Source organism: Ochotona curzoniae, unplaced genomic scaffold (genome assembly GCF_017591425.1).
Source record: "Ochotona curzoniae isolate NIBS_2020 unplaced genomic scaffold, NIBS_Ocur_1.0 scaffold_3208, whole genome shotgun sequence".
Taxonomy (NCBI): Eukaryota; Metazoa; Chordata; class Mammalia; order Lagomorpha; family Ochotonidae; genus Ochotona; species Ochotona curzoniae.
Genome location: NW_024467106.1, coordinates 27,590,813 through 27,614,079, shown reverse-complemented (window position 1 = coordinate 27,614,079; position 23,267 = coordinate 27,590,813). Strand labels below are relative to the sequence as shown.

Here is a 23,267-nt window from a genome sequence, read left to right as displayed (position 1 = left end):
TCTGAATAAGAGACTTGTTTACCTTTTAAAATGTTAGCATGAAATAAGGAGTGGAAATGCTTCATTTTTCTCAATCTGGATCTCTCAGGGACCACTGCTCTGTGTTGTCTGAAAGATCTTTTCCTACATTTTATGCTTTAGTCTGCACTTACCTAACTCATTTGCTAGGTTTGTGGTTTTGATATCAGCTAGATGATATCTTACGCCTGAGTTATTTCATCTTTTTAAAAGAAAAGCAATGTTGGGGCTGGCATAGTGAGTTAAACTGCCAGCTGCAACCCATATAAACGCTGGTTCAAGTCCTTGCTGCACCACTTCTGATCCAGCTCCCTGCTGACACCACTGGGAAAGCAGCAGATGACTCAAGCATTTGGGCCCCTGCTGCTCACATGTGAGACCTGGATGAAGCTCCTGGCTTCAGTCTAGCCCAGCCTTGTTTGTTAACAGTTCACTGGGGAGTGAACCAGCAGATGGAAGATTTTTTTTTCTCTTTCTATATAACTGTGTCTTTCAAACAAATGATACATTTTTTAAAAAATGGAAATGAGCCCTCTTTTGTATAACTTATTGTGTAGCTATGAAATTCAAATGAGACAAATGTTTGAATGCTTGATAAGTTGTAAATTTGCATCCAAATGATGGTTGTTAGCTCTTTTACTGAAAACATTTGGAAGAAAACTTTGACATCATCAGTCATTAATTTGTTGGATGGTAATGAAAGCTTGGTTTAAGATCTTACTTCCCTGTACACGAAATTTTTTCTTAACTTACCCAGGCAAAAACCGTTCTGTGTTGAATGATAGTAAATAATGCGACCTATTTTCCTTCTGTTTAATTATAAAGTTTATGAATAAGTAAAGCATCTATTCACAGTACCATCTTTAGTTCTTTTACTCATTGAGGCAAAGCTAAACCTACACAGTTTGTATTTTGGATGAGTATTTATTTCTCGGTACTGTGGCCCTAGGTGAAGAAAGACACCATCTGCCTTTCCAAGGCTGTGCTTGTAACTTGGGCACATCAGAGAAAACCCTGAAGGACCATGTCCTGACAGCTTTAACTTGGAAGTTAGCTCAGTAGTACCTGTGACATTCGTATGAGTCTCAGGTTGTGCGTGTGCCCATACTTCAGCTGTCAGTGAGCTCTTAGATGTATGTGAGCATGCATGTGTGCATAGGTGCTGATTTTTGAAAGAGTCTCTTAGACTAATGCATGGTTATGACCTCCTGTAATATGTGCGTCTTCTCAGGCCTTATTTCCAGTATTCACTTCATGTGAATGAGCTGGGACCCTGTTTCCCTATTGAAGTTTCCTCTTAAGAACTTTTGATGGCACAGAACAGTAAAGCAGAGAATTTAAAAGAAAATTGTTGATTTCTAAAACTGCCCACGTAGGGCCCAACACAGTGGTCAGTAGCTAATGCCTCATCTTGCAAGCGCAGGATCCCCTATGGACACTTGTTCATGTCCTAGCCATTCCACTTCCTTTCCAGCTCCCTGCTGTAAGGCCTGGGAAAACAGCAGGAAATTGCCCAAAGCCTTGGAACCCTGTACCCATTTGGGAGACCCAGAAAAAGCTCCTGGTTCCTAGCTTTGGATCAGCTCAGCTCTGACCATTGTGGCTACTTGGGGAGTAAACTAATGGGTGGAAGATCTTTCTCTGTGTTACTTCTTCTCTCTGTAAATTTGATCTGCCTTTCCAATAAAAATAAAGAAATATTTTTTTAAAAGAGTATCCATGTATTCATGTGGATTATAATTAGGCCATTATAGAAAATATGATGAATCTAGATTTCAGCTTTTAATTTTAATTGTGCAATAGCATCCAATAATAAAGGGAAATATGAAAACTTCCCTTGTCCCGTTAGCCTTTTGAGAAAAATAATTTATTTTTGAAAAAGTGACTGACATATTTTTGGTCTGTTAGTTCACTTACCTGCAACAGCCAGGGCTGGGCCAGGTCTCTCACATAGGTAAGGGACTCCGGTACTTAAGCCATCACCTGTTACCTCCCAGGGTAAGCATTAGTAGGAAAACAGTGGCAAGTGGAGCAGGGACTCTCTCAGGCCCTCAGCAATGCAGCAGTGGCCACCACTGTTAACCTTCTTGGCCGTACTACTCACCTGGGTCTGAAACCTGTCAGGAACTTCCAGACTTTATGTGACAGCTTTTTTCTTTATAGTTTGCCTTTGTACCTTGTATATAGTCTCCTAAAACAAACTCTAAGTATACTTTATATACATGGTGTGACCCTATACAAAGCTTTAAGAAAATTTAATAAATTAGTATTTATACAAAGTAACCTCAACAATTAGGTATTAATTATTCATAATGTGAAAGAGCACCTTAATTTAAATGCACATTTCTGACACATCTATTTTTGGTAGTCACCTTATAAACATAAAAACAGTTGTTCATAATTAGGTGACAACTTTTTAGGAGGTAAGAAGACTAGAGCAAGAAGAAAAACTCATTTGAGAATTCTAAAGATACAGAAGAGTGAGTCTGTAAAATTTATCACTGGATTTATAAGCATTTCACATGAGGGAGGAAAAACGTAAGATAATTTCATTTATTGTCATAGTAAGCAGATCTGAGTGTAAATTGTGAATGATACAAATTAATGTGTACATAGATTGTATAAGTAATAATGTAGATGAGGATGTACAATGGTATGTAACCTATTTGTGTCAGCATAATTTAAGGTGACAGTTCCTTGATGAATGGGGGTGTGATGCTAAGTGTTCCTAATTTAGTGTCTCTTAAGTGCTGTGCAAGTAAATTGTTGTGCATGAAATAAGTATGGCATTATTTTAAAAATATGTATTTTCTAGTAAGAGAAATTTAATTAGTAAGAAAAAAAAGCAACAAATACTTCATTACTTGGTGTAGTTCTTTTAAGATAAAAATAATATCTGGAAGCCAATTCCTGGCAAGTAGATTGCTTGCCTTGAGATGGTTTTGTGATTATTTTTACTGATTTATTAAATGTTAGCCCAGACTTTGTTTATGGTTTCCAGTGTTTATATCCTCTTCTCTTCCCATCTGGAAAACCATTACCAATTCTTAGAAGATTTTTAAAAGCCATCCTACTCCCTCCCATTCATGTCACTTTTTTCAGAAATCCTCGTTTCTTCTCCTTACCCACAGCCATGTGGTCATCATGAGCCTGGCTCTCTCCACTGCCCTGCTCTGACATCCTTGCTGCTTCCAGATTGTGTATCGTTTGTGTTCGTCCAACTTTGCTTGCATGTTTCTCTTAACTCACACCCTTCTCACCTCTCTCCTCCATTGGGCCTGTTCCTTCTGGAAAGGCCCATTGAAATTCAGCTCACTTTACAAAGCCTGCCTTGGTGCTCTAGGGAATATTTTCTGTTTTATTTTGTGTTTGTTTTCTTAATTTCCCTCTTTTTGTAAATCACCCTTTTGCAGCTTTCCTCTGTTTCTCCCTTGAGACTGAAAACTCCTGAAAGCTTAGCTTCAGTAGTGTCTGTGTCCCTCCTGAGTGGAAGTATAGGGAATGCTGATGTCATGGTATTCTGTGTTGATTTTTGTCCTTAGGGTTACCATTGCTTGTTCAGAGGACAATTGCAAGAACCATCGTGTTACAAGAAAGCATTGGCAAAGGTCGCTTTGGAGAAGTTTGGCGAGGGAAGTGGCGGGGAGAAGAGGTGGCTGTGAAGATTTTCTCCTCCAGGGAGGAGCGCTCCTGGTTCCGGGAGGCGGAGATTTACCAGACTGTGATGCTACGCCACGAGAACATCCTGGGATTTATTGCAGCGGATAACAAAGGTTGGTAACGCTGGCTCCTCCCCATTCTGGCAATCCACATAAGACTTTATTATGGACATGGCTACTAAGCTGTCATTTGATGACAAATGTGTGTTTGTCATATGCATGGGACCCGTTAAATCAAACACAGTGTTGGAAACTTAGTAACAGCAACTTCGGATTTTCTGACTCAGTACATGTTCCTAAAAATCTAGTTGCTCTATAGAAGTAAAAACTGCTCTTAAAACCATATGCTTTTATTATTTTGTTTCTGGACATTATTGGATGCATAATAGTATAGAAACAATGTATAAAAACTTGGGTGGCTGAAATTTTTCTGACTTATCAGGGTCTAAATAGTATACTCGGGGAAGTGGTTTCTCCTAAACTCCTTTGCTGTTGGTCACCTGGTGGAAACATTCTTGCCTGTGCAGGTGCCTCATAAGCATTGGATCTAGAAGCCACTTCCACCAAGAGTTGTAGTGCTTTGCTGTGTCCACTTTCATGGCTTCAGTTAATACCTCAGACCCACAATTCCTGCTGAAAAAACTGATTTGTTTATTCGGAAGACAATGATAGAAGTTAGGAGAGACAAAGAAAAAAGATCTTCCCACTCACGTATTGATTCCCCAATTACCCGCAGTGACCATGCTGAGCCAGCCAGTGGATGGAGGCCACAAGTCTTGCTTGGCAATCTCTGGCAGTGGCTTTGGTCACAACTCACTCTGAGTCAAATAGTTTTTTTATATTTTCCATTTTAAAAAAATCTGTTTTTAGCTTTATTAGACCTTTAGTCATCTTTTTCTTCTCTACCCTTTCATTTTCTTCAGTGAAATTTGTTTATACAAAATATGTTTCCTGATGTCTTTTACATTTTTATTTGTAGCAAATTTCTAATTCGTAGCAAATCAGAAATAATGCAGTAATCCCTCATCATCCAGCTGTAGTGATGATCATAGGCGACCTCTAATCTCGCCTCCTCTGCCTCAACCATGTTATTTGAAAACAGGCACAGATAATGTGCCTTTTCATCCATAAGTGTTTCGAATTTATATCTTTAAATGATGAGGAGTCTTTCATGAAACAACTATGTCAGCTTTTTAAATGTCATTAAATATCCTGTTAGGTTCAGATTTCTGCAGTTGTCTCCTATTTATTTTTAAACAAAACTACTGGATAGATTTAAGGCTGACTATGATGGAGATTTTATTGCTTTCCTCAAAATACAACCTAGGTATATTGCATAATTTTCATTTCATCATATTTGAATGTGTTGGGATGGTGATGGATGTAGGCATTTGTTGTCATTGGCTATCAGCAATTTAGTGTTACTTAATTTAAAAGCAAACCATGGGCCAAGGATTCCATATGGAAACCAGTTCAAGTCCCAACTACTCTGATCCAATTCCCTGGTAGGGCCCCTGGGAAAGCAGTGTAGGATGGGCCAGGTGCTTGGGCCATCCTCTCTCTTGGTTTCAGCCTGGCTCAGCCCTGGCCATTGTGGCCATTTGGGAAGTGAACCAGTGGACAGAATATCTTGATCTTCCGTTTCTCCCTCTCTCAGTCTGAAACTCTGCCTTTCAAATAAATAAAATCTTAAAAACAACAACAACAACAACAAATCGTATACACATGAAAGCAGTAATTTGTGTCTGATCAAATCATTGGTTCTCATTTTCTTCTGCCATTGACACCAGGTAACCCTCCCCCAGCTTTTAATGAAACCTTTTCTCTGTGTTCTGAGTCCTGTTGCTTTGTTTATTCTTGTTCATTGATAGTGATCTCATGTTACTTTTTTCTCTTTTTAAAAATTAATTTAGTTACTTTTATTATGTTTGGTGACGTTTATGTAGTTGAACAGAGTGGGCAGAATTTAGGGCCAGGTAGCAATAGGTGTGATTGTTGTTTTCAAACTTTTTATTTCTTCTTCTCATTTCTTGGTGAGGGGGTGGTTAAGGTGGAGTTAAGAGGAAAAGCTATAGCCAGCCTCCCAACCATCCCATCACCCGAGAATGGGGACTGGCCACCTGAGATCAACCCAGGATTGCAATGTGGCACATGCTCCGAGGGTTCTGCCCAGGTGGATGTGATAGTTCTGAAATGCTGCCGATCTTGCTGATACATAGATGAGGAATCCCTTCCAGTGTCCATTGGCTGACACAGTTGAAGTAATATCACGTAATTCTTTTTCTTCTGTTTCTTATAAAGTCTCTAACTAGGAAAATAATCAATACTCAATTACAGAACTTCGTCTGTGATTCCAAATTCTGCCTTGGTGATGATGCTAAAGTATATTTCTTGAAACTTGAACCTCTCCCAGCTCTTGTTCTAAGCTGATTCGAGTTGCAAATGCCCCGTTGCCATGTCAAAAGCTTTTTTATCCTGTTTGTCCCAGCAGTAGCCAAGCTGGTGCTGTCATCTGGTGGTCATCACCGGAACTAGCTGGCCCTACTGCTTCTTCCCTACCTGCTTTTTTCTTCCTTGACAGAAGTTAATGAACTTTGTACAGGATTTCACCTTCCAGCTCAATTTCCCTTTCCTCCATTGTCGTCTTCCTGTCTTATTTAATCCCAGTTGAGACAAGGCCTCTCATCACCTTCCTCTGCCTCTCTGGTCAGTCACCTGGGGAAATGTTTCTTCCATTCGCCTGTGTCCCTCTTTCTTATTTGTGAGCCTTTTAGAATCTAATCATGGTTAACAGACATGCAAGGAACTTGTTGGTATACTTAACATTAAGGAAAAGAAGTGGTGTGAGTTTGGACAGAGCTAATGTACAGAGAACAAGGTAATCATGAGTCTTACAATTCTCATCTCTCTCCTTAATCTCAACTAGTCAGAGTAACTTGCCCTAACTAACTTCGAAAATCAAGAGGTGATTTTATGTTATCTTAATTTTTTCTTTGGTTTAATAACTAGTAGGAGAGAAAGCAACATAAATTTTGTTATGTTCTCATGTTCCAAACCCTGTACAAACTGCATTTAAAAACCTAGTACTATATTCTGTTGCATACATCCAATGAATTTACAAAGTAAAGTATTCTTACACAAAAGAAGAAACACTGTAACACGTGGACAGTTTCTTGCTTACCTTTGAGATAAATGAAATACATGTCTTTAAAGATTAAAAAGAAATATAAACTGAACATATAAGAACGTGAAGGAAATACATACAAACAAGGTTACATCCTTTTGCAGCTCAGTGGTTAGGGATTGAGAGTAAAAACTGATGACTTGAATAAATGAATCCTAAGTGTTCTCTACAACCCAGCTGAAAGTCTTATTTTTTCTTTTCAGACAATGGCACATGGACTCAACTCTGGCTAGTGTCAGATTACCACGAACACGGATCCCTTTTTGATTACTTGAACAGATACACAGTGACTGTGGAAGGCATGATCAAACTTGCCCTGTCCACAGCCAGTGGTCTTGCACATCTTCACATGGAGATTGTTGGTACCCAAGGTAATTCTTTAAGCAGTTCTGTTTCCTTGAGCTTCAAATTCCTGTGGGTCTAGTATCTATTCAAACTTAGAAGTCAACCCAATTGGAGGTTGTTTTTTTTTACAATGTTTTTATAGGAGAATAGTTTACCTTTGTGTTGTTGAAAAATCTGAGAATATGTTTAGAGATTTTTCTAATCATTGTTAACAATATTGTGATATTTTTGTGTGTTCTTTGAAGTAGCATCTAGTCTGGCTTTTAGATTTTTGAAGATCCCAGTTTTATCATCCACAGTGAAGAGATATGTATTTATATGTAGTATCTCACAAAATGGTTCTTAAAATCATCATGTTATATAAATGCTTAGTTATATTTGACTCAAAATATACGAAATTGTTTTATACTAAGCCTTAGATGTAAAGCATTTCTGCTGTGTTATTTGTGTTGTGTAGGATGTCAGTGTGCTCTAGTGATTGGCCATCTGCTACCTGGTGGCTCACTGCGCACCTCACTGAACGTATTTTGTTTCACATCTTTGCGATTATCATAGATTTTTTTTTTACTTATATTTCAGTCATTTAAAGTATACAATTTGATGGTTTTAGAATATTCATAGGTTTGTGCAGCTATCACAGTTTTAGAACTTATTTAAACATCCATTTATATGAAAGAGTTAGGAGAAAGAAAGAGTAAGCTCCATCTTTTATCTGCTAGTTCACTCCCCCAAATGACTAACAGTCCAGGTATAGACCAGGCCAAAGCCATGAGCCAGGAGATTCCTCCAGTTCTCTCATGTAGGTGATAGGGCTCATGGGCTTTCGGGCTTGGAACATCTGCTGCTACTTTTCTCAGGCCATTAGAATGGAGATGGATCAGAAATGGAGCTGCCGAGTCTTGAACTTGTGCCTATGTAGGATGCCAGTGTCACAGGCAGCTGCGTTACTTGCTGTGCCAAAGTGCTGGCCCTTAGGACATTTTCATCACTCAAAAACCCCAGTAGTTATTAGTAGTTATCCTGCTCTCTCCAGCCACCCAAACTCCTTAGCCCTTAGGAAACCACTAGTTACATCTATGCTTTGTTTATGCTGGACATTTTATATAAGTGGAATCATGAAATAGTGATCTTCTAGGCATTTGTTCTTTGATTTAACATGTTCTCAAGGCTCATCCACTTTGTAGCATGTCAGTATCTCGATCCTTTTTATGGCTGAGTAATATTCAGTAGTATGAATCTACCATGTTCTCTGTATTCATTCATCTGTTGATGGACATTTAGATTGTTTCTAGTTTGCACTGTTATAAATATTGCTACAGTGAACATTTGTGTGCAGGTTTTTCTGTGGATGTTCTGTCTTCCATAATCTTGGGTATATACCTGGGAATTGAATTTCTAGATCATATGGTAGCTCTATATAGTGTTGGAGGAACTCCCAGACCACCTTTCCAAAGGGCTGAAATCACTTTAAATTCCTAGCAGCAATGCAGGACCAGTACACATTTTCCACATTTCAATTAGTAATTCTAATAGCACTTTCTTCTAGTAGCCAGTGTTAAAAATATATATTAGGCATTGATTAGAGTCTAGTTAATGGGAAAGCCAAGTGTTCTCTGGACTTGGTTTCTGGACTAGAATGTTAGTCTGTGACTGGTTCTTTTTAAAAATTACTAAAGTGCAAAAAACAAACTGGTGACTTGTTTGATCAACATAAGTCAGACTTATGTTGAACTTTTTTGGAGCATCTCACTGTCCTTATTTCTTCAAAGAAATGTAATTTCAGCAACTTTTGCTGAAGAGTTTGTGTAGGATGTAGGCTGAAACTTTTTAGTACTGAGATGATGAAAGGTGAGGATTTTGAACCTAAAGATGAGAATTTTGATTGATATTCTGTTTTAAGCAATTATTTCACTTTTTGATTCTTCAGGAAAACCAGCCATTGCTCATAGAGATTTAAAATCTAAGAACATCTTGGTAAAGAAGAATGGAACTTGTTGTATTGCAGACTTGGGACTGGCAGTAAGACATGATTCAGCCACAGATACTATAGATATTGCTCCAAACCACAGAGTGGGAACGAAAAGGTATACTTGTGAATAAGCAGTGCTTAGTTTTTTCTATAGTTGGCTTCTCTCCTGATGACTTTTCATTTTCATATGCATATCTTTTCTGAAGCTCACACTTGTACTTTATTAGATTGCCTTCAGGTGGAGCATCTTTTATCTTGCCTTCTCTAAAGCTGGCCATGCTGCTTGACTTAAAAAGATGCCTACTGATGAAAGAGGCACTTTCTAGAAAATACTACTATGAGTTCTGTTAATACTTCGGAGTCTCACATTTACAAACTACCTATTGCCACTCTTTTTTATGTATTTTTAAAATTGTGTTTAACACCCTCCTCAAATGCTATATTAAAACTAAGCCAGTTATTTTTCATATTTTTGGTTATTGAAAATAGGTTTTTCTCTTTTCCTTTTGCAAATTCCATATCTTAAAGCAGACTTCTCCCTACTTTCTGCCCGACTCATCCCTCTTCCTTCCTCATGGAAGCTTGTCCCAGTGCGTGGGTCTCTGGGACTCAGCACTCTCCACTTGAGCCGTCGTGGCACTTGCTGCATCAGCTCCTGTCTGCCCACCAGGTTGCTTGATGGCAGCCTTGTGTGCCTCTTACCTGATAAATATGCACTAAATGTTGAATGTATGAGTTCTCCCAAGAGCCTATTTAGGTAGTTATTGTTGCCCTTATTCACAGATGGAGAAGCCACCTCATGGAGATTAAGTAATGTGGATGGTAGGCTGAGGAGCTGAAATTTCTGACCCAAGAACGCTTCTATGTTTATCACGTCTTGTTATCCAAACATTTCTTCAGAACCACTGCATTGGCCTTGGAGAGGGTTAGCAGCTGTGGTCTATATTTATGACTTCTGGATTCAGTGTCCTGATCTATAATCTTAGTAGCATATTTGATACTTCAGAACCTGTTATGTTGCAATAAGTGAGGTGGCATTCATTTTTATCTGCCATTTGCTTTCCTAGAGTATATACCTGCCCTTCCTTCCATCTTGTTTTTATAAGATGACATTTGAATTAGAATATATAGTCCCTGCATAGTATGTGACAAAAACAGATGGTATACGTTAACACATTTGTAGTTGTCACATTTTGTTTAGCATTTATTTTACATGAAAGAATTACAGAGAGGAGAGACAGTGAGAGATCTTCCATCAGTGGTTCGTTCCTCAGATGGCTGCTATGGCCAGAGCTGGGCTGGTCCAAAGCTGGGAGCCAAGAGTATTTTTCAGGTCTCCCACATGGGAGCAGGGACCCAAAGACTTCAGTCATTCTCCATTGCTTTCCCATGCCATAAACAGAGCTGGATCAAAAGTGAAAGAACTGGGATATGAACAGATGTAAATGTGATGGATTAGCTTGCTATGTCACCACACCGGCCCTGTGTAGTCACAATTTTTAAAAGGTTATTATTTAAAAAGTAAAACAACAGAAGGAAAGGGAGAGAAAGAAAGATCTTCCATCCACTGATTCACTCCTCAAATGCTTACAGCAGCCAGGGTTGAGCCAGAAAGAAACAAAAAGGCAGGAAATTTATCTGGGTTTCCATTTTGGTGGAAGAAACCCAAGTTCTTGTGATAAGATCTGCCTCCCAGGTGCATTAGTACAGAATGGATAGATGAGAAACAGAGGTGAGACTCACTCAGAAGCATTCTGATGGGATAATAAGTGTTGAACAGCAGTTTAACCTGGTCCACAACTGTTATGTGCGTGTCTTGCATTGGAAACACAGCTCAAGTAGCATGAAACTGCTATTTCAGCATCTCGTGGGATTTAGTTGGCATCATTAATTTATACATCAGCTTGGTTATTGTCCTTTTTTGAGTCTAAAGTTATGTCAGTTGTGTCATATTCTATGTGTGTGCCTATGTATAGTCTCTGGGATAAAAGAAAATGTATGGAACAGTTTAAAATAATGTGGCCACAATTAAGTAAAATAAAACAATGACTTCTTTTTTAGGTACATGGCTCCTGAAGTTCTCGATGATTCCATAAATATGAAGCATTTTGAATCCTTCAAGCGTGCTGACATTTATGCCATGGGCTTAGTATTCTGGGAAATCGCACGACGATGTTCCATTGGTGGTAAATTACCCTCCCCTTTCCAATGACTTGTTGTGAGCAGAAATTGTTCAAGAATTGCCTTCCTTTCTGTTGAATTGTATATCATCTGCGTTCTGACACAGGGAATCACAGAGAATACCAGAGAAAACAAAGGGAGAATGATCTAACACGCAGAGTGCAAAGTTCTGTTTCAGTGTTATCTTCTGTTTCCATTTAAATCTTGGCAAACATCAGAAGCCAATTAATTGTCACCTTAGAAGAGAGTTACTGCCTGGGAAGTTATTTCAGCATGTACCTGCATCATACATTTATTTTTTCTTGAGATTATAGTGGTTTCCTCCAATTTGATAGCTGGAGATGACATATACAGAATAAGCTTGTTTCATTTCAGATGAGCACTTTGCAGTGTTTACTCAAAAAACTGTTGAACTTGGGATCCTAGGGTTGATCCAGACAAATTGACCTCAGTGTTTTAGGGCAGTAAGAGGCAGAGTCTCTGTACTATGGCAGATAGGGCTTGTAGTTGACAGATGCAAGTGGAGGAACGGACTCTCACTCGGGCTTGCCCTGTAGGGATCACATCTCCAATGAACACGTGTTTGTCCTTCAGTTCTGTGTGAGAGGCTGTGCATTCACAGAGTAAGAAAGCACATTCTCTGCCCAGTAGCATTCAGGGGAAACGCCATGTTAATTATAACATGTCACATGAGTTTCATGGTGTGGCCCACTAATGACTTGGGGAGGTGGGAGTTTCATGTGGATGTGAAGGGCCAAAAACCCTCAGTTCTGCTCCATGTCCCTAGTGCGACAATGGACACTAGGCCACTATACAGTAGGCCTCTCAGGTGATCATTTTGATGGTTTGGCATTAGTTGAGTAAATTCTTCGAAATAGTGTATATTTTTTTTCCTAAACCAATCTAGGAATACATGAAGATTACCAGCTGCCTTATTATGATCTTGTACCTTCTGATCCATCCGTGGAAGAAATGAGAAAAGTTGTTTGTGAACAGAAGTTAAGGCCAAATATTCCAAACAGATGGCAGAGCTGTGAAGTGAGTATTTCTTTTTAGTGCTAGGGAAATTTCTACACTACTTTGGTTTAGTTTCAAAGTAAAAATTAGCTATTTTTCCTTAAGGAAAACAGACAAGCATTCTCTTTGCTATTCATAGCACTTTATCAAGTAGATTCAAATTTGTTTTCCATAAACACAGTGAAAGGGGCATACTTCCCGTGGCTGTCATTGTGTCTGCTGAGCTAAGACATCAGCTTTGTCGGTCAGTTTCCCTTCAACCAGAGAAGCCCAGAAATGGGCTTCGTGCTGCACAGGGTTAGGACGTTTGCATCCCAGAGCACCCCAAGTACCACTTGATCTGACTTTGGACAAGTCCCTGGGTTGGCTCTTGCATAAAATGATCTGAAAGTGCTTTCCTTGAGTTTGCTTTGCACTCTCCTGGCTGCACAGGCAACCATTCAGCAAGAATTTGGAGAAACTGCTTTCTGTGTGGTAGTGGCAGTTTCTTAATACAGCTCTTAGGAAAAGTTCTTAAAGTATTTTCTCAATTGCAAATGTAAAGAATTCGTAATTCAGGCCCAGCACAGTAGCGTAGTGGTTAAAGTCCTCGCCTTGCACACACCGGTGCCAGTTCTAATCCCAGTGGCCCTGCTTCCCATCCAACTCCCCGCTTGTGACCTGGGAAAGCAGTCCAAGATGCCTCAAAGCCTTAGGATCCTGCACCCATGCGGGAGACCCAGAAGAGCTCCTGGCTACTGGCTCATGGCTCCGGATCAGCAAGTACCAACCATTTTGGTCACTTGGGGAGTGAATCATCGGACAAAGGATCTTTCTTTCTGTCTCTCCTCTCTGTATATCTGCCTTTCCAAAAAAAATATAAATAAATCTTTTTAAAGAAAGACTTAAAAAAAAAAGAATTAATAATTCAGACTGTGCATAACCTGTCCTTAGTTGCTGGCTGTCACTATGGTAATGTCAGTGAAGCAGGGCCTATCCTTGTAGATGTGAAGTGTCACTCAGGAAGAGTGAAAGGCTGGTCGCTCTGGTAGCTGATGGCAGAGCACTGCAGATCTTCATTTTTCAGAGCTTGCTGCATCCAGCAAAATCAAGTATCCAGGTCCCAGTGAATACAGAACAGCATACTCAAAGAATCCACATGCAACACAGTTTAACAAATGTGATCTAGAGACTTCAAAGTGAAAACTTGAAGTATTCGTATACCCATTTAATATTTGGAGCAGATTACTATTAAACAGATGGCTTTTAAGGCTTCTAAGCATGGAGATGTTAACATTAGCAGTTAACATTAAGAATACATTTGCAATTACTATCACATCATGCTGAATTCATGCCATCACTGTCTTTATTTTTTTCTCAATTTGATTAGTTTTCAATGTATTATTACTACTTTAATCTTTGACTTTGAAATCTCCTCTCAATAAACATACCAAGAATATGAAACTGATACAGTACCTAGATAAGTCTTCCAGAGTGTTCCAACCTTTTCCAGGCTGGATTGGCTGCTCTTGCATGAGACCAGCTCTGCAGCTCAACCCTTAGATTCTCTGCTGCTCTTACATGCCCTTGTAGAAATGAGTGCTTCCTGTTTCTTGTTTTATTCATTTGTTTCTTCTTTCATGTCTGCTCAAATGTTACTTTGCCAGTGACACATTGCTTCCATACCTGTTTAAGGTGGTGCCCCTTTTCCTAGTATGTTTGATCTCTTTCCATAAATTATTTATCTCCTTAACATTCTCTCAGCCCATTGCTTCTCAGCCTTTTGGCTAAGATCAAGTGTAATGTTCTCCCAGCCCAAAGACCCACCAACAGTGAACTCTTTGAGTCTGTGACTAATAGGTTTCTGCTCTGTGTGTAGCTTCTGTTTATCACCAGTTTGCTTTATTTATCTCAGTTGCATTTCCCAGGTTATTCTCAGATGTGTGACAAATCTATTCTCCTTGTGGGAGATTGGAGCTCTGGCAGCATTGGGGAGCCCGGCTCCTGTGTGTACTATGCTATAGATGGTCTCACACCCTTCTTGAGAAGTCATGACATTTTTTTCTCTTGGGCTGCTCTAACTTCTAGAGAAGATTTTTCCAGTCTCCTGATGCTGAGAAACATGTGCAAGTGGCCTCACCATCTGAGTACTTAGGATATTTTCAGCATTAAACTTCACTGTTGTGTTCCTCAAGCCATGAATCTGTTATACCCTCTGAGATAAAGAAAAAAACAAAACAAACTTTGCTTTTCTGCTGGAGGAGAGCTGGGACAGCCATTCAGCCCTGTGAGGCTGGTGGAAACAAGTGTCTGGGGCCCACTCTGAGTTGATCCTCCTGTTTTCACCCTAGAATTGTCTTACACAGTCACCCTCTCATGGGGGAGTGTTCTCTGTGAGTTAGGTGCCTCCTTGGCCTTGGCCTTGCCCAGCTCTGGTTGAGGGTTATGGGTTTTAGATCTGCTGGCTGAATCACACCCTTCCCCTCTGCTTTCCAGCAGCTAATAGAAGTGCAGATTGGAAAAATAAAAATCATTTCTAGTCATTGGCTGTTACAGATAATGCTAGCATAAAATCCTGGACATACATCCCTTTAAAGGAAAGCTTCTGGGTAAAGATTCTCATCCAGATCAATGGAAAATGATGTATGCCCTGAGTGTTTAAATATTTTCCCCTTCTGTATTTTCTTACAGGCCTTGAGAGTAATGGCTAAAATCATGAGAGAATGTTGGTACGCCAATGGAGCAGCTCGGCTCACAGCTTTACGGATTAAGAAAACATTGTCACAGCTCAGTCAACAGGAAGGCATCAAAATGTAGTGCTACAGCTTTGCCTGAACTCTGCATTTTCTTCAGATCTGCTCCTGGGTTCTAATTTGGGAGGTCATTTGTTCTACCTCACTGAGAGGGAACAGAAAGATAGCACTTCCTTTTGCTACAGGCAATGACAATGAAAAGCTTCCCAGGATTTCTTGGGACCCAGGAAACAGCCACTGGGGTCCTCTCTGTGCACTATGAACACTTCTTTCCCAGGACGGTTACAAAATGTTGTGTAGTCTACCTTTATTTTTTATTAACAAAACTGTTTTTTTTAAAAATGATTACTGGTCTTAAATTTAGGCGACTCTGCTGCGCTGAAAATCATCTTGAAGGGTAAAGGAGCTGGATTGCTGAGTCCCACAGACATTTCTTATTTTTAAAGAACGTGACTTACTCCTGGTTAGTACATTCTCAGAGAATTCTGAACCACTATAGAGTTTCCTTGATTCAGACTTTGAATGTACTGTTCTATAATTCTTCAGGATCTTAAAGCTAACACTTATAAAACTCTTATCTTGAGTCTAAAAATGACCTCATATAGTGGTGAGGAACATAATTTATGCAACTGTATTTTGTATACTGTTAATGTTCTTTCACATTTTCAGAACAACACATGCCTTCAAACTGGGATTGTACTATACCAGTAAGTGCCACTTCTGCACCTTTCTAATGGAAATGAGTAGAATTCCTTAAATGTGTTGGAATCTGTAGTGTTCAAATTCAAAAAGTTTACTTATCTGGATAACCCAAACTTTCACTGTTTTGTTTTTTGAAATGATTTCTGTAGTATGTTGTTCTGTATTCATTTTGGAAATGCCTTTCTCCTACCAGAATGTGTTTAAACCACTAAAGCAGTGAAGTGGCAGTAAGTTAGCAGATTGCTATCATGGTCATGGTTGAATATTCTCATATTAAGCATTTGTATTATTAACTGTATTTGTCTTAAGTATACTTTAAAAAAATCAAGTGGCACTCTAGATGCTTATAGTACTTTAATAATTTAAAGTTTGTAGCATACATACTAATTTTTCTAAAGGGAATATTCGTCTGGCTGGTTGTAAAAAGTTGTGTGGTTATTCTGTAAGCCATTTTTTGTTTTTCTGATCAAAGACAGTGTTATTTTTTTAAGAAATGGATTACATTTAACGTAAAGTTAAATAATAGGCCTGTTATTGAGAAGGCAAAGGTAGATAATTTTACTAGACAACAGGTGTGTGAGTCACATTTGTTATGTGGGGGTGTTTTCTCTGTCTCTGACTAAAGGTAAAGTTAGTGTAGTATTGAGGTCTCACTGAGCTTTGAGGAAGGCACCTTCCACCTGGTCTTTGTTCTGCATGCGGATACTGCAGCTTGGTCATTCACATGGCCACATGATGAATTCAGTACACCCTTGAGACTGGGGAGCAGTATTAGCTAAACATTTTGAGTTAGATACTCCTTTTACAGCAGTTTTTGGTCAAATCAATGTATAGAGTAAGGCTTGTCATGGTCCTCTCACATTAGGTTGAAACCAGCTTCCAGTAAATGGTTCTTACTATTGAGTTTTTGCAGGGCACTTAGCGTTTTCAAAGTTCTTTTTATCACTGTGATCTTATTCTGAAGGGAGAAGAAGCTATTGTATCTGTGAGGCAAGACTTTTGAGTTCAAAGTCCTAGCAGTTCCCTTAGAAGGGTCTGACAACCTTGACAGTAGATTGGTCTGAAGAGAAAGTGGCTGAATAAGTGGCGCTCTGATATATCTCTTATGCCTAGAGTAAATTTGAAAGACTATTTGGTCCCAAAGCCAAAGTAATTTTAGAATGAGTGACATATCACATGGGAAGTTAGTGTCCGTTCCATGCGTTTGGAAACATGGGGAAAATGTGCTTAGAAGTTAATAAGTTAGTATTTTGACTACAGATTTGAGATTTTTTTCTGTAGCTATCATGATTTCATTGAAGCAAATGAATATGTTTAGGAGTTTGTTTTTCTAATTACATTCTATTACTTGTGTAATAAGCTCTATCTAGCTCTATAATTAATTACTTGTTTCTTTTGGCCATTTCTAAGCTTGGCAAATCTGCTTTATAAAAATCCAGGGGACCAATGTATTTTCTCACTGAAACTATTTTTATATAATTTTAAGAACATGCCAAAAGTTATCTGATTCAAAGTTGCATTACATGATTTCTTTCTTTCATATAAGGTAATCAGCTTTTCCTGAAGATATTCTTTATTAAATCAAAGGTTGATTTATAGTTATATGTTCTTGTCTAAGTGGGAAAAATGTACTTTTGATGAATCAGGGAATTTTTTTTTAAAAGTTGGAATTAGTTCTAAAATCAGTTTACAGATTATTGCAGCTAATTCTTTTTCTTTTGGAAGGGGGGCACATAGGGATGGTTTGATAAGCCCCAAATGGCTATTAATGAACGTGAAAGTGACATAAAAGAAGAGGCAAATGATTGCTGTGACTGTAACTGCAGATATATTGGACTAGAGTCATTTCAAACACAAGTCTTTGTTATGCTTGCCTATCCTAAGATGCTAAGACTCAACTTGAGAAAAAAAAAAAATCTACCTACTGGCAAATAAGCTGTCCCCATTCATTCTGTCAGCATCCCAGAGAACATGGAGTTCGGTGAGTGCTGGCACCCAGGTTCTTCCTTTAGAGCCTTAGCTCTGACCCAGCTTTGTCCAGTCTGCCTTCCTGCTGGTCTCTGTCTCAGAGGCCATCGTGTCCTTCCCCTGCCTTTTTGGTGAAGAGCTGCTTTTGAATTGATTGCAGTTTGGAGATGTTAAGCTTTGAGACTGGGTGGATGAGGGTTGGGGCGCTCCTGCTGGAGCCATGGAGGAAGAGTAGCATGGCAATACGATGAGAGCCAGACCACAGGCACTGTCTGTGTCCATTCCAGGGCAGAGTTAAGGCCTGCATTCTGCTGTCCTGACATTGTTCAGGAAGAGCCTCGAGTCGGAGTACAGTGTCAGGACCATCAACAGCTCCAGATTTTGGTTCTTAGTGAAGTCCATGCTCGCACTGCTGTTTTCCTCTTTGTGTCTCACAGTGTCACATGTAGACAGCTCTGTGAAACAAGATGGAAAGGTACTGCATAGAGAGACAGCAGAACCAGTACTGTCAGGGGTCTGTTTGTGTCCTTGTGCTGAAGGAATGACTTCAAGTCAGCTCTTTTCTTTGGTGTCTTGATCTTTACAGTTTCGGGGTTCCAAATGGTGGAGATTCCAAATAATGTTTCTGTTACAGCTCAACAGAAAATGCCAATTCGACTATCTTGAGACCCTAAAGAATATCTGGGGTCGTGTCCTGCAGCTTCTTGTGTCTGTTTGGGAATGCAGGCGTCTGCCAGGCCCCCCTGGGGAACGCTGGACTATGAGAACCTCGTGAAGGTTGGCAGCACACCCAACCTCTCAATCCCTCTTGCAATCCAACTTGTAAACTTTCTCAAACATGGCCAATCACATTCAGCCTGTTTTCTTCAAACATCAAAAGAACTTCAGTGAATTTGTTTTTATTTTTTTAACAAGATTTATGTATTGAATATCATGTTTTGGTATCCCTTGTTCACATTGTGCCAGTGGAATAAGATGTTTGGTATTTCTTTATATGTCAAGGAGATGCTTCAAAATGTCAATTGCTTTAAACTTAAATTACCTCTCAAGAGACCAAGGTACATTTACCTCATTGTGTATATAATGTTTAATATTTGTCAGAGCATTCTCCAGGTTTGCAGTTTTATTTCTATTAAGTTGTGGGTATTATGTTGTTTAATTACTGAAATGGTACTGTATTGTTTATGTTTGTGCCCCAAATGACATCATCTGTACTTTCTGTTTTCTGTATTTTATTGTATTTGTGAAAAATTCTTTTTGCTTTTTCAGTGTAACCTGTGCCCTTTCAGACATGTACAGAGAATGTCCAAATACATTTTTGTTTAATTGAATGGCCTTGTAAAGAGGAGAGGAAACAAACTACAGTTGCCCATAAGTTTTTAAAAATTGTATATTGTATTTGTAGCAATTTTCCAAATGAACTGTAAATAGGAAATAGAAGAGTGATGCTTATGTTGAGTCCTAACACTACAGTAGGAAAATGCAAACAATGCAAATAAATTACTTTTCCCGCCCCCCACTGCTGGTGGCTGTGTTCCTCTCTGGAAACTCTAGGAAAATCAGCTTGCAAGCTTATTCAGGTCCACAAAACTCAGTTCTGTGTGCTTCTAGAACTGAGATCCCCAGCTCCTTGGTGATTGTTGATTCGCAGTCATCACAGTGTCTAGAAGCCACTCACATCCCTTGGCTCACGGCCTACTTCTCCATGGTGAACACCAGTAGCAGCAGATTGGGGCCTCACACTTCATCTTTCTGATTTCTCCCTTTGCCTTAACTCTCCTCTCCTGTTTATTCCCACTGCATCTGTGAGCCTTCTGCTCTCCAGGGCTCTTGTGGCCACCTTAGGCCCATCTGGATGGTCCTGGACAACTTCCTTATTTAGAAACCTCAATTTCATCTGCTAAATTCGTTCACCGCAGTTCCAAGAATAACATGAAATAACCAGAGGACAAGGAGCTTGATAACAGTAATAAGATATTAAGAGTACTAAGATATTACTCTTATTACCATTAGAGTAATAATTATGTTTTCTGTTTCTTAATACAGGTTTTATAAAGTAATCATTGTAACTGTTGTTGAGTTTATAACATAGATGCAGTATATATTGTATCACAACGGAGAGGTAGGAAATAGACTATCTTGTAACAATAAGAATTGTATTACTCTTTTTTTTTTTAAAGATTTATTTTTATTATTTTTTCATTGGAAAGGCGGATATACAGAGAGGAGAGACAGAGAGGAAGATCTTCCGTCCGATGATTCACTCCCCAAGTGAGCTCAACGGGTCGATACTATGCCGATCCAGAGCCAGGAGCCTCTTCCGGGTCTCCCACGCGGGCGCAGGTTCCCAAGGCTTTGGGCCGTCCTCGACTGCTTTCCCAGGCCACAGGCAGGGAGCTGGAAGGGAAGCGGGGCTGCTGGGATTAGAACCGCCCATATGGGATCCCGGGCGTGCAAGGCGAGGACCTTTAACCACTTGCGCCACCGCGCCGAGCCCAAGAATTGTATTACTCTTAATCTGAAGAAAGTTGTGATAAATTAGAATGCCTGTTATTGTAGTTCTTAGGGCAGCTACTAAAATACCACTCAAAGATACAGAAATCAATAGAGAAGTTAACTATACACTAAACAAGATATAACATAGATGGGAGCAAGAGAAGAAAGATACATTTGGAGGCCAAATGACAAAATGACAGTCACATCCAGTCATACTGACTTCATTAAATCTCAACAAACTAAACATTTGAATCAAAAGATAGGAACTGTCAGGGTGAATTAAAGAAGTAGGCATCAACTGTGGTGCTGACAGAGGCTCACTTCAGATTCAAAGATTGAAATTATGGCAGAGTGTAGTTCTAGGCAAACATTAACCGTAAGATAGCTAGAGTGGCTATATTAATATAAAAGTGGGCTTTGAGACCAAAAATACTGCTAGAAATTGAAAAGGACATTTCCCAACAAAAGGCTCCATGTATTAGGAAGACAGAACAACTGTCAATGTATACACCTAACATCTCCAAAATATGCGAAGAAAATGACATGAAGAGAAATAGGCAAGTAATATTTGCGATGTTCATAGGCCCTTCTGAATCATTGACGGAACAACTTGACAGAAATCACCAAGCATTGAAGAGACTTGATGCTATCAGCCGACTTGTCCTGACATTTATAGAGCTCCAACAGCCGCATACACATGCTTTTCAAGAGCATGTGGAGCATACTCCAAGGAAGACCATCTGCTCTGCCATAAAACAAATTTCTTTGAATTGAAAAGGACTGAAATCAAAGTATGTTCTCCAGTCATGTTGAAATCAAATAGAAGTCAACAGAGAAACTTTGCAACTCTCCAAATATTTGGAAATAACCTATGTATTACAGAAATCACAGGGAATTTAGAAAAGAACTGAATGAAAGCACAGCCTACAAAATGCATGACATGCAGCTAAAGCACCATTTCGAGGGAAATTTATAGTTTTAGTTAGTCTAGAAAGATACATGAAACTCATGATCTCACAAAAGTAGAAAGTGAAAACAAATTTGGTGTGAATTATCAAAGCTATAGTTTCCTCATAACATGCATTGCTACAGGCATTATTGAAGACCTCTTATAGGTAGAAAAATCCTGGAAACGAGTCTTAGCAAAGTGAATGCAGCAACAAATGCTGGGACCAAACAGAATGTGCCATGGGGGCTATACGTTCTGTTAATACCCAACGTTCAAGGAAGGCATTACTTCTATATTTACAGAACAAGTAAATAATAAGACCCACAAGGTCAGTTACATAAAAGTAGTTGGCTGAATTCAACACTCAGCAAACAGAATAGAAATCCAACATCTCAGCCTAAAGAAGGGCATCTGAAAAGGCCAGAGACGAGGTCCGCACTGCCGTGCAGCACATGAAGCTGCTGACTACGATGCCTACATCCTGTGTGGATTCCAATTTAAGTCCCAGTTGCTCCACTTCCAGTTCCTTCAGCTCCCTGCTAATGTACCCGCCTGCACCCATGTGGGAAACCCAGAAAAAGCTCCTAACTCCTGGCTTTGGCTTGGCCCACCCCCAGACGCTTCAGCCATTTGGGGAGGGAGCCAAAAGATTTCTCTGCCACTCTGCCTTTCAAAATGAATTCATTAATTTTGAAGAAATGTAACATAAGGAGAGGTTCTTCATAGCCTCTCTCTGCCTTCATTTCAATAGGAAAGTTAGACTGTCACCGAGAATGCAACTTCTTCAAGTTCTTTAAAAAGATGTGTGGTGTTAATATTGAATGATAGAACATTGATACTGAAAAAAAATGAAGTGATATTAGCTAAATGAACAAAAATCTTCAAAATTGTAAGCTCCACCCCGAATGACATCAAAAAGGATACAAGGATATATTTTCACTAGAAAGTTTGAAAGCATTATTGATGTTAAGAGAGGATCTAAATGAATGGAACACGTTTCATGTTTGTGGATTAGAGGATTCGATACCAATGTGGTGGCAATTCTCCAAATTGCTCTATAGATTCCACTCAGTCTGTTTTAGTATTGCAGGAGATTGTTATTTTATTGGCGAACTTGAACTTAAAACTTGTATGGGAATTGGAAATATCTAACATAGCCAGAATGATTTTGAAAAAGAAAGTTGGGAGGATTTACCCTATCCAATTCAGAATTTCTATAAAACCTCTGTGATCAGCTGTTTTTATTGGCAGGCATTCACTGACCTCTCTCCCCTCCTGTCCTCACTAAATGATTTTTAGAAAATGCAGTGGGTTTGGAGAACCATACAATGGCCTGAGGCAGCATCTATTGAGCCAGTAGAACAGACAACGGATTGTAAAGGATTTTCTTTGGGACATTGAATGGGACGGAAACAGAGGACAGTGCAGTGTGATGAAAGCCTATCTGAGTGTATAGCTAGACTTCAGCCTTTCTTCTTGCGACTTGAATTTAGTTAATGAAAGCCCAGGGAATTGTTTTGTGCCTTGGCAGGTCCAGACTTGATGCAGACAAGGGGGGAAAAAATCAAAGAAAGCCTCCTCCGGCATCTGCTGTTCTCAGAGTTCCTTTAATTAAGACCATCAGCATGCCAGGGTACCATATTTGGGGATGACAGTTCCTGGACTCCTTCACCGTTGTGCTAAGTGAGAGAAGCAGAATGAAATGACTGCAAATAGGCAGGAGGGGAGATAGAGGGATGGACGGCAATGTTCCCAAATTGGATTTTGCTGATGGACGGACACCTCTCAATTTACCAACCACAATTCATTGTGTCCAGTTCAGGGGTGAATTTTATGGTAGGGAAATGATACCTCACTGAATCTTAGAGACGAAAACCAAGCTCACCTTCTGCCACTCTTCCTGCCCAGCAGGCTGGATGTGCCAGCCATGCTCCTGCTCCCCTGCTCTCACCCTCCATGGCAGCTAGTGTTCCCCTCTGCCTCCATCATGCTCCATGAACCTGAACCAGCCCCCGAGGCTCCATTTCTTCCAGTATCCCTCATCCTG

The 23,267-nt window shown here is 39.6% G+C and overlaps 1 protein-coding gene across 2 annotated transcripts in view; it reads left to right on the top strand.

The window, feature by feature from the left end:
* The window catches only part of TGFBR1 (transforming growth factor beta receptor 1), a 51,148-nt gene extending 31,854 nt beyond the window's left edge, over positions 1 to 19,294 (top strand). For both annotated transcript variants that reach the window (XM_040963528.1, XM_040963526.1), the window contains exons 4-9: positions 3,561 to 3,791; positions 7,065 to 7,232; positions 9,134 to 9,290; positions 11,237 to 11,361; positions 12,264 to 12,394; positions 15,044 to 19,294. In XM_040963528.1, coding sequence (XP_040819462.1) covers positions 3,561 to 3,791; positions 7,065 to 7,232; positions 9,134 to 9,290; positions 11,237 to 11,361; positions 12,264 to 12,394; positions 15,044 to 15,169 — 938 coding nt within the window. In that variant the 3' untranslated portion in view covers positions 15,170 to 19,294. The remainder of the gene's footprint in view (positions 1 to 3,560; positions 3,792 to 7,064; positions 7,233 to 9,133; positions 9,291 to 11,236; positions 11,362 to 12,263; positions 12,395 to 15,043) is intronic.
* Positions 19,295 to 23,267: the final 3,973 nt, after the last annotated feature.